Source organism: Globicephala melas, chromosome 1, assembly GCF_963455315.2.
Source record: "Globicephala melas chromosome 1, mGloMel1.2, whole genome shotgun sequence".
NCBI classification, from domain to species: Eukaryota; Metazoa; Chordata; class Mammalia; order Artiodactyla; family Delphinidae; genus Globicephala; species Globicephala melas.
In genome coordinates this window covers 81,989,451-82,001,620 of record NC_083314.1, presented here as the reverse complement: position 1 = coordinate 82,001,620, position 12,170 = coordinate 81,989,451, and the positions used below count along the sequence as shown (strand labels likewise).

At 39.8% G+C, this 12,170-nt stretch overlaps 1 protein-coding gene across 2 annotated transcripts in view; it reads left to right on the top strand.

Annotated features, from left to right (window-relative positions):
• Nucleotides 1-12,170, top strand: part of LOC115859843 (flavin-containing monooxygenase 5-like) — a 72,689-nt gene that overhangs the window by 23,788 nt on the left and 36,731 nt on the right. For both annotated transcript variants that reach the window (XM_060300450.1, XM_060300464.1), the window contains exon 3: nt 10,434-10,611. In XM_060300450.1, coding sequence (XP_060156433.1) covers nt 10,477-10,611 — 135 coding nt within the window. In that variant the 5' untranslated portion in view covers nt 10,434-10,476. The remainder of the gene's footprint in view (nt 1-10,433; nt 10,612-12,170) is intronic.

Genomic DNA, 12,170 nt, shown 5'->3' with positions numbered 1-12,170 from the left:
TCCGCCTGCCGATGCAGGGGACACGGGTTCGTGCCCCGGTCCGGGAAGATCCCACATGCCGTGGAGCGGCTGGGCCCGTGAGCCATGGCCGCTGGGCCTGCGTGTCCAGAGCCTGTGCTCCGCAACGGGAGAGGCCAAAACAGTGAGAGGCCCGTGTACCGCCAAAAAAAAAAAAAAGACAGTAATAAATTAAAGATGTATATTGTAATCATTAGAGTACTAAATATATAAGAAATATATGTTAAAAGACAATAAAAGAGGAAAAATGGAGAATTAAAACATATTTGACTAACCTGAAACAAACTTGGAAAGCAGGAACAAAGAAAGAAGTAACATATGGAACAAATTAAAAAACAAATATTGTATACTTAAAGCTAACTATATCAGTAATCACAAAAAATTAAGTGGACTAAAAACTCTTTAAAAGAAAAAGATTGTCAGACTGTTTTTTATAAAACAACCAACAATATCCTGCCTGCAAGAGATACACTTAAACATAATTGATTTAAATATAAGTAACTGGAAATAAAACATGGGAAAAGATAGTCCGTGAAAACAGTAACCATATGAAAACTGATATGGCTATATTATTAATGGTCAAAGGAGGTGTTGAGGAAGAAGTAACAGAGAATAAAAGGAAATTCATAATAATTAGAAGATCAGTTCCATAGGAGAAATACATAATCCTAAATGTATATGCACCTAATAATATAACTTCAAAATTTATGAAGCAAAAACTTGACAGAACTGTATGGGAAAGACAAATATAGAATTAGAGTTGGAGATTTTAACATATCTCCTCAGTAATCAATAGACAAGCAGGCAAAATATTAGTAAGGATATAGGACATTTGAGCAACAATACTAAGCAACTTAACTGACACTTGTAGAAAACTGTACTCAACAGCTGTAGGTTGCTCCATCTTTTCAAGTGCTTATGGAACAATGAACAAAATATATGCTGAGCCATAAAACTAGTAATCAGTGTCAAAGGATTAAAATTATACAAAATATGTTCTTTAACCACAGAAAAATTAAACCAGAAATCAATAACAATAAGATATCTGTTATCAAACCAAAACGTGGGTCCACTCGCCTGGTGGGTTGTGGTGAGGGAAAGTGCAGCATTTATTGTAAGGCACCATATAAGGAACCCGGGACAACTAGTGCTCAAAAAGCCTGACCTCCCCAATGGGTTTCAGCAAGGCATTTTTAAAGGTAAGGTAAGGGAGGGGCATCCCAGTGTATGTGATGAGCTCCTGCCAAATTCTCTGATTGGTTGATGGTGAGGTAACAGGGTGGTGTCACAGGGGTTAACATTATCAATCCTCAGGCTCCAGTAGGTCTGCAGGCTATGTGCTCACAGTCATCAAGTAGTTAATTTCATCCATTTGGTGGGGGGTTTAGCATTTATAAAACAACTCAGGAACTGTGTGTCAGATACAGTCATCTAAGTACAATACTTCAGAGGAGCTAAAGCAGAGGATATAGGGAAGAGGTCTGTTAGGGGAAGGACCCATAGGATCCTGTTGGTTACATATCTAGAAAATCCCAAATCATTTGGAAATTAAGTAACTTACTTCTAAGTAACTGATTCATCAAGGATGAAATTACAATAGAAATTAGAAAATATTTTGAAAGTAACAGTAATGAAAATACAGCATATCAAAATTTGTGAGATGCAGCTATAGCAGCTCTTAGATGGAAATTTGATGAATTAAGTATCTATCTCAACAAGGTACAAAAAAGAGAAGGTAGAAAGAAAGAAATAAAATTAGAGATTTATGAAATAGAAAAGAGATATAAAACAGAGAAAGCCAGGGACTTCCCTGGTGGCGCAGTGGTTAAGAATCTGCCTGCCAGTGCCGGGGACACAGGTTGGATCCCTGGTCCGGGAAGATCCCACATGGTGCAGAGCAACTAAGCCAGTGCGCCACAACTATTGAGCCTGCACTCTAGAGCCCGCGAGCCACAACTACTGAAGCCCTCATGCCTAGAGCCCATGCTCTGCAACGTGAGAAGCCACCACAATGAGAAGCAAGTGCACCACAATGAAGAGTAGCCCCCACTCTCCACAACTAGAGAAAGTCCGTGCACAGCAAGAAAGACACAATGCAGCCAAAAATAAATAAATTAAAAAAAAAACAACAGAGAAAGTCAATGAAGCCAAAAGATGGTTCTTTGAAAAGATTAATAAAATTGACAGAATTGATCAAGGAAAAGAGTAAGAGAGAAAACAGATATACCTAATATCAAGGATGACAGAGGCAACATGACTATAGATGCCACATACATGAAAAAAATAATATGAGGATTCATGAACAACTTTATGTCAATAAAGTTGACAACCTAGAAGAAATGGGCAACTTTTTAGGAAAACACAACTTACAGAAAATTTGAATAATCCTGTATCTTTTAATGAAATTAAATCCATAATTTATAACATTGCAACAACAAAAACACCAGATCCAGATGGCTACCCTGGTAAATTCTACCAAACGTTTAAGGAAAAAGATAAACAATTCTACACAAAATCTTTCAGAGAGGCCAGCATAACCTTGATACAAAAATCTATCAAGGACATTACAAGAAAAAAAAAATTACAGAGTAGTATCCCTTTAGAATACAGGTGGAAAAAAAATCCAAATGACATAGCTGGCTTAACACTTAAAAAGTCATTCAATATAATTTTAACAATGTGATCATTTTAAAAGATACAGAAAAAGCATTTTATAAAATTCAAAACCCATTCATAATAAAAACTTAGTTGACTAAGAATAGAGAGAAACTTCCTCAATTTGATAAGATTATTTACCTAGGGCTTCCCTGGTGGCGCAGTGGCTGAGAGTCCGCCTGCCGATGCAGGGGACATGGGTTTGTGCCCCAGTCCGGGAAGATCCCACATGCCGCGGAGCGGCTAGGCCCGTGAGCCATGGCCGCTGAGCCTGCGCATCTGGAGCTTGTGCTCTGCAACGGGAGAGGCCACAACAGTGAGAGGCCCATGTACTGCAAAAAAAAAAAAAAAAAAGATTATTTACCTAAAACATACAAATAATATCACACTTAATGGTGACATAGTGTATGCTTCGCCCTAACAAGACAAGGATATCTGTTATCACCACTTCTATTCAACATTGTATTGGAGTTCCTGCCAGTGCAATAAGGAGAGAACAAAAAATGTAAAAATTGGAAAGGAAATAGTAAAACTGTCTTTATTCATAAATGACATGATTGTGTACATAGAATATCCAAGGAATGTACAAACTACTAGAAGTAATAAGTGAATTAAGCAAGGCCATGTGATACAAAGTCAATATACAAGTATCAGCTGTATTTCTTTATACTTGCAGCAAACAATTGAAATATGAAAATGTAAAAATAATACCATTTACAATAGGATTTAAAACATAATAAGGTACACAGGACTAAATAAAATGCATAAGATTCTACAGTGAAAATCATAAAACAAGGAGAAATCAAAGAAGACCTAACGAAAGAAGAAAGAGCCTATTTCACAGAGGAAGATTTAATTGTTATGATGTCACTTCTCCCCAGATGGTCTATACATTCAATGCGATCCTAATCAAAATCCCAGCAGGCTTTTTTGGTAGAAATTGATAGGCTAATTTAAAAATTTAAATGTAATTGCAAAGAAACCTAGAATCATCAAAATCATCTTTAAAATAAGCATAAAGATGGAAGATTTATGCTACCAATTTTCAAATTGATTTTACTATCAAGGTAAGTAATTAATACACTATGGTATAGGCATAAGGATAAACAAATAGACCAATGGAACAGAATAGAGTCCAGATATAGGCTCACACAAATACTGTTACTTGACCAATGGAAAAGACACCAATGCAATTCTAGGGGAAAGAAAGACCTTAGAATAAATGGTGTTGGAAGAACACAGCACCCAGATAGAAAAAAAAATAAACCTTGACTCTTACACTCATACCTCTCACAAAAATTAATTTCAAATGGATTGCAGGGGACTTCCCTGGTGGTCCAGTGGTAAGCAATGGCCTTCCAATTCAGGGGATGCGGGTTTGATCCCTGGTCAGGGAACTAGGATCCCACATGCTGTGGAGGAAATACACTCGAATGCCGCAACTACTGCGATCGCAGGCCTCAATGAGAGAGCCTGCGTGCCTCAGACTACAGAGCCCACACACCCTGGAGCCCAAGCACCCACAACTAGAGAGAGAAAACCCACACGCCACAACTAAAGAGAAGCTTGCATGCCACAACAAACAGCCCGTGCCGCAAAGAAAAGATCCCACATGCCTCAATGAAGATCCCGCATGCCACAGCTAAGACCAGATGCAGCCAAAAAATAAAGAAAATAAATTTTTAAAAAATGGATTGCAGATCTAAATGTGAAATCTAAGTTATAAATCTTCTAGCTGGAAACACAGGAGACTATATGAGCATGGCGTGGCAAAGATTTCTTATAAAAGAGCAAAAAGTACTAACCATAAAGGAAGAAAAGATAAAATAGATTTCATCCAAATTTAAAACTTCTGCTCATCAAAAAACACAATTAAGAAAGTGAGGGACTTCCATGGTTGTGCAGTGGTTAAGAATCTGCCTGCCAATGCAGGGGACACAAGTTCCTGCCCTGGTCTGGGAAGATCCCACATGCTGCAGAGCAACTAAGCCCGTGTGCCACAACTACTGAGCCTGTGCTCTAGAGGCCGCAAGCCACAACCACTGAGCCTATGTGCCACAACTACTGAGGCTACATGCCTAGAGCCCGTGCTCCTCAACAAGAAAAGCCACCGCAATAAGAAGCCCACACACCGCAATGAAGAGAAGCCCCTGCTCGCTGCAACTAGAGAAAGCCCGCGCACAGCAACGAAGACCAAACACAGCCAAAAATAAATAAATAAATAAATATATATTTTGAAATACATCTGCAAAGGATTTGTAACCAGATAGTATAAAGAACTCTTAAAACTCAATAATAAGACCACTCAGCTTTCAAAAACGGGCAAAACATTTTCACAAACACTTTGCAAAGAAGATATACAAATGGCCAAGAAATTAAATGGAAAGACATTCAGCATCATTAGTCATCAGGGAAATTCAAATCGAAAACACCATGAGAGGGGCTTCCCTGGTGGCGCAGTGGTTGAGAGTCCGCCTGCTGATGCAGGGGACACGGGTTCGTGCCCTGGTCCGGGAAGATCCCACATGCCGCGGAGCGGCTGGGCCCGTGAGCCATGGCCGCTGGGCTTGCGCGTCCGGAGCCTGTGCTCCGCAGCGGGAGAGGCCATAGCAGTGAGAGGCCCGCATACCGCAAAAAAAAACAAAAGAAAAAACACACACCATGAGATAATACCACACACCCACAAAAATGACGAACAGTACCAAGTGCTGAGAGGCTATGAAGCTACTGGAGCTTTCATATATTGCAGGTGAGTGTATAAAATGGCACAACCTCTTTTGAAAACTTTTTGGCAGTTGCAACTAAAGTTAAACCTACCCTATGACCAAGCAATTGCACTCTTAGGCACACAAGAAAAATGAGAGCAGACGTCCACAAAAAGGACTTGTTCAAGAATAAAACACCTTCATTACACCAAAAAGTGGAAATAATCCAAATATTCATCAATAGGAGAATGGATAAACAAATTATAGATTCATACAAATAAAAATAGCAACCTACTGATACACGCAACTACCTGGATAAATCTTAAAATCACTACATTGTGTAACGATTCCAAGCACAGAGAGTATATACTATATAATTGTATTTATATGAAGTTTGAGAACAAATAAAAGCATCAGATGTTAACTAGACTTATTTTGGTTATCATTTCACAATATACAAATATTCAGATGCACAAGTGTTGCACACCTGAAACTAATATGTTACATGTCAATTATACCTCAGTAATAAAAAACAAACAAAAACAAAAGGAAACAATGTTTACCTCTGGAGGTGGATATTGGCTGGGAATGTGCACAAGAAAACTCTCTGTATGACACCTCTGCTCCACATCCATCATTACAGTCATTCTACCTCTGAACCATACCTAGAATCATCTTCTTCTCATGATCTCCCCTGTCCTCACCCTAAGACAAGTCTCAACTGTCTCTGATGTGCAGGCCACAAGGACACTGTGCCTGAAGACTGAATGGGAGGACAAGAGCCCCCAGAGACTCATCAGATATGAGTGGTGTTCTTCTCAATGTGAATGAGCCATTACCACAAAACTTCCATTCCTACTGATCCAGAATTTTAACTGATTTTCTTTTGAGCTTCATTTGGTTTTTACAATATTTCTAGTGCCTTAACCATAAAAAATGACATTGGTTCTATGGGAAAATTGATTAGAATTGTTAAAATTGATTAACTTTTTAGAACCCAGTCATTTCTTCATTGGAGATTTTCCTCTTCCTTTTATGGTATTTTTAAGTATCTCTAAATCTATTTAGTGGGTTTATATTCTGTATTTCCAATCATCTTTGAAAATCACGAAGGGCAGACTCTTCCATTACTTGTGTTTGTGTGTTAGAGCATGGCTTGCAGCACTGGATGCACAGGAAGCACAGCTGAAATGGAGCAGGACCCTATGGTCCTCCCCCCACCCCCCATGTCCTCTGCCTGCCTTTTGTCCGTAGAAAAACTTTAGTCAAAGTTGAGCCTGTATATACTCACTTGCAAATTTGCAGTTAGCCTAAACAGAGAGAAAATTTGAGTCAAGGTTTAAAACATTTTACAAGTAATTTTAAAACAACATAAAACATATTTGCCAAGTTTAAAAGTAATTAATTACAAAACACAATTAAAGTAGTGGAGCAGGGCTTCCCTGTGGCACAGTGGATGAGAATCCACCTGCCAATACAGGGGACACGGGTTCGATCCCTGGTCTCGGAAGATCCCACAGGCTGCGGAGCAACTAAGCCCTGTGTGCTACAACCACCGAGCCTGTGCTCTAGAGCCCGCAAGCCACATCTACTGAGCCCATGTGCTGCAACTACTGAAGCCCACGTGCCTAGAGCCAGTACTCCACTACAAGGGAAGCCACCGCAATGAGAACCCTGCGCACCGCAACAAAGAGTAGCTGCAAATCATGGCAGCTAGAGAAAGCCCATGTGCAGAGACAAAGACCCAACAAAGCCAAAAATAAACAAATAAAATAAATAAGTTTATTAAAAAAAAGTAGTAGAACATTAAAATTATATTTTAAAATACTAAGTTTTAAAAGTAATTCTTGTATTGTTCTGAAATTCTAAAACCGATTCAGTAGGGAGATATTAATATTCAGTTTATAAAAGTATTCATCAGTTTTCCTATAACTAGGCATCTCTAGTACATTCAGAATTATCCAGTTTACAAGTAATTCATTTATAAGTTAAACTTCCAATATGTAAAAGGGTTGCATTAAAACACTTTTCAGAATTTTATTTTTAAAAGTACTATTATAATATAAGTTCACATTTATAACTGAAAACTTTTATGAAAGTTATCAGTCTAAAAAGTTACAGGTCCAAATAATATTGATACTAATATTAATTAGGGTTGTCTTAACTGCTGTAAAAAGCAAAATTAAAAATTCTATAGCATAAACAAAATAGCAATTTACTTATCTCTCATGTAAGAGTCCAAGATTAATAGATCCAGACTAGAATATCCAGTCATTTAGGGCCCCAATCTGATAGTGGACCTACTTCAATACATAGTTCCCAAACATCTCTCTGTTATCATTATTCTAGGCTACAGGAAACCATTGCCTTTTAAATGGGTTAGACAGAACTTAGTGAGAACTTAGTCATATGGCCACGTGCAGCTGCAAGGGAAACTGGGAAATACTGTTGCTATTTGGGCAGCCCCATGCCAGCTACAGTCCTATAATTCTGTAATAGGAGGAAAACAGATTTTAATGAAGAGTTAGCATTGTCTGACACCCCTCCAGCCACTAGAATTCTGTGTTCATCCTTCTCCTGATATGCTCATCCCCACCCCAAGGGAGACAACTCCAAATTCCATCCAGGTCCTACATCCAGCTCAGATTCTGGGATCTCTGGGTGACTTGCAATCATCTCCCTCAGACTCAGATTGGCTTTTTGTGGTTCAGCAGCTCATTAACTCAAAGGAAGTCACTAACTTCTCCAACACCCAATAAACCATGGTCTAATAGAAACAGGATGATTATATGAGAACTTCTTGTTCTTTAGTATTCAGTGGCCCTTCTGCTGCCATAAATCTTGGGGAGAGATAAGACAAGAGGTTAATATTTTTGAAATCTTAAGGGAGAGGCATTTAGGCAACTGGAAAAAAAACGCTGCTTTTTCTTTCTATGAGAAAGTAGCATTAGACAGAAGAAAAGATATTTGGTGACAAAAGACATTCTATTTCATGGTATTTGACGGTGAGGACACTAGTTAAATAAGGGATTTCTGGAGAAAAGTGAGAAGAGAATCCAAAACAAAAGTAAATAGTAGCTTTTTTTTTTTAAAGAAAAATACGAACTTTTTGATTAGCTTGTCTTAAGATGACTATTGAGAGATTAATGACATTTTGATAATAAGAACCATATCAAAAAGACAGAACCACATCAAAACACAAAAACACTTTAATTACTGAGAAATATATATAACTCCATCCTTAAGCTTCTTTCCCTTTATTCTCTCATTAGGCTATGTTGATGTCATGTGTTCCCCACTGTGTGTGTGTTTACGTGTGTGTGTGTGTGTGTGTGTGTGTGCATGTGTGTGTATGTTCATATAATTCAGACCATATTTTGAACAGGAGACTTCCTGATGGAGCCAAATGATTTCCCAAACCAAAGATCTATTTTTAAACACATTTTAAAGTAGTCGAAATAAGGCAACAGCTAAAAGCAGTTCAACTAAAGTGTAAACTGTAAAGGCAGGTGCTAGGCAAAGAAAGGGGATGCAATAGAGAGCTGAGAAATGGACAAAGGACTTGTGGCTAAAAAAGACGTAAAAATATCCTCATAAAGGAGCAGTATATATAGTGATTGAAGCCAGACTGCCAGGTGTACCTTCCTGCCTTTCCACTTACTTGCAAAAGATGTAGTTGATAGTACGTTCTTCTTGGGGTTGCTGAGAGGATTACATGTGTCCATTCCCATTGTATCTTTTGTACCATATAAGGTAAACCCTTGAGAAATAGTGATTGGTCCGGGAAGGATACTTTTGGGGTGATGTTAGTAAGTCAAAACCCAATGCTGGAATTATTGGCATCAAATTATCTTCAGCAAGGTTGACTCCGGGAGTAGTATGAGGTGCACAAAGATGCATGGCATCTGTCACAACCCAGCTCTCCCAGAACCCCTTACACCTGTCAAAATAGACTCCTGGGTTGAATAAGCCCTGATTCTGACCTAGTGTATGAAATCCTATATCCATTACATTGGTCTTTTCCGAATAATTTGAAAATTTTGTTACATTTTAAAAGTGTAATCACACGGGTAGCTGTGTGTTTGTAATCACACAGATAGCTGAGTCAGGAAAGTTCTTTTTTACAGTATTTTTATTTTTTTGAAATTATCTGTTTGTGTATCAGTCTTCTCTACTAAACTATAAGCTCCTCTAAGTAGGACATTTAATCCCCTCACTCCCCACTGTACCCCAGCACCCAGCTCAGTGCATGGGTATTTTAAAGTAAATTTCTTCCCGTAGCACGGAACCAAAGATCCGATTTGTGGGGTTGGGGGTTGGCTTGGAGAGGTGGATGAGGGGCCGGGATGTGTTCTGACAGATCTCCTGAAAGACAGATGTTCTCCGCTTAAGCTTTTGAGCAAGACTTGCTTCGGGGTTGTTGGTGACAGTTTCCCTTCACCAGTAGGAGTCTGTCACTATAAGACAACACCAGGAAGTTAAAAGTGAATGGGAAGGGCGGGTGATGGAGATTCCGGCCCCTAGGGTCTCCCCTGAGAGTAGCTGAGAGTGCGGGCAACTGCAGGTGAAAAACAGAGAGGTCATAGGGTTAATTATTTCTGCCCAGAGCAGGTTTGGCCCACGTTTTCTCCCCTCTGTGGGGGTAATGGGCACTGCTGAGTGGGCGGTGTGTTGGCTGAAAGGAGGTGGAGCTGAACAGCCCCTCCACATTGGTTATTGCTGCTGTTTGTACTTTGTTGTTTTACATTTCTTTGCAAAGAGCTGAAAGTGCAGTGCCCTCCAGATCGCAGCTGAAGGATCTGCCAGTGTTGGGGCAAAGGCAGCGAGGTCGGGTACCACAGCAGAGCTCTCAGCTCTGGGTCTCAGCTCTGGGTCTTCCAGGCACAGGGCTCACCCATCCAAGGTAGTAGTTCCCGGTGGTCCATGGGGACACTGGAATCTGGGTTCCCCAAAGGCACCTGCTGCTGCAGAATTTATCTAAATGCCACGTTCAAGCTCTTCTTTGAAAGGTATTAACTGATGTGTGCTTTCTGTCTTTTGTCATCCTTTCTTTAGGACAGGTTACACTGACCCAGCCCGGTGAAGATCTCTGGAGACCATGACCAAGAAAAGAATTGCTGTGATTGGGGGAGGAGTGAGTGGGCTCACGTCTATCAAGTGCTGCCTGGAAGAAGGCTTGGAGCCCGTCTGCTTTGAAGGGACTGATGACATCGGAGGGCTGTGGCGGTTTCAGGTAAATCTTGTTCCTTAATGCTTGGAGCTCTCGCCAAGTATTGAACCATTGCATAAGATTTTACCTCGTGTCAGGAAGTATGATGGGCTTCACAGTGATTAAACCTGCCAGACTTCAACCTGCTGACCTCCTCTCAGCAGCCATCACCTCAGGTTCTATGCAGGTTCCTCTTTCCCTACTCTGGCAGCAAAATGGGACGCAGGTATCACTCGTTCTGTCCTTTACTGATGTCTGTGAAAATGGCACAGAGATCATTTTCATTTACAGATCTTCCTTGATTTACAATGAGGTTACATCTTGATAAGCCCATCGTAAATTGAAAATATCCTGTTACAAATGTGTTTAATACACCTAATCTACCTCACACCATAGCTGAGCCTAGCCTACCTTAAACGTGCTCAAAACACTTACGTTAGCCTACAGTCAGGCAAAATCATCTCACACAAAGCCTATTTTATAATAAAGTGTCGAATAGCTCATGTAATTTATTGAATGCTGTAGTGAACATGAAAAACAGAATGGTTGTTTGGGTGCAGAATGGTTGTAAGTCTATCAGTTGTTTACCCTCCTGATCCTTCCAGCTGACTGGAAGCTGCCACTGCCCAGCATCACCGGAGTATGTTACAAAATATCGCTAACCCAGGAAAAGATCAAAATTCGAAGTGTGGTTTCTATGGAATGTGTATTGCTTTTGAACCATTGTAAAGTCAAAAAATCACAAGTTGGGCACTGTCTGTAATGAGTTTTGCCGCTATCCAGAAAAGGGTAACAATCTTGGTAGGGGGGTGTAGCAGAATGGCATCATGTAAAGTGGTTGCTCTTGGTCTGCGTTCATCGGTAAGTGATCTAGAATACTGCTTACAACTCCTTCCAGGAATCTCCCTTTTCAATCTCTTCTAACCTTACTTTTTTTTTTTCTTTTCTTTCTTACCTTCCTTCCTTCATTGCTTCCTTCCTTCTTTACTTTAAACAATTCTCTAATGATTCTAGTGCGTAAATAGGATATAAAATCTGGCTGCCTTCCTTGCTTTGCACTTTTCCTTCACTTGAGAAATCAAAGCAGTAGTCCCGTCTTCAGAGAAGGGCAGAGGGCACCTGCAACTGGGTTTTCTTATCCTTGCACAGACTCAGTTTTAAAGTTGAGTTGCTTTAATATGCACACCGAGTCCTGCAACTTGTTACTAACAGTTAAGGTATCTTCTTACTTAAATGATAGTTAAGCTTATTATATGTCAAAGAATATCACCCTCCTTAACTGATCTCCAAAGCAACATCCATTGGGTTTGCTTTTCAACTCACTTTTTAAGCCAGTGAATGGTATTAAGGTGTCCAGATTTGTTTCATATTTCACAAAACGAACACGGTGCTGGCCAGCTACTTAAAAGTGGTTTCATTCATTCATAGCATTCCTTAGTAGAACAGCAGTACAGTTGTTTTGCATCTGGGCTCCATCCTGGGGATTAACTCTATTTGACAATCGTCCCTATTCGGATCTAGGGTGGATACTCCTTAGCACACCATGCATGCCTCGGTCATAATCAGTCTTGGGCATGGGCTGA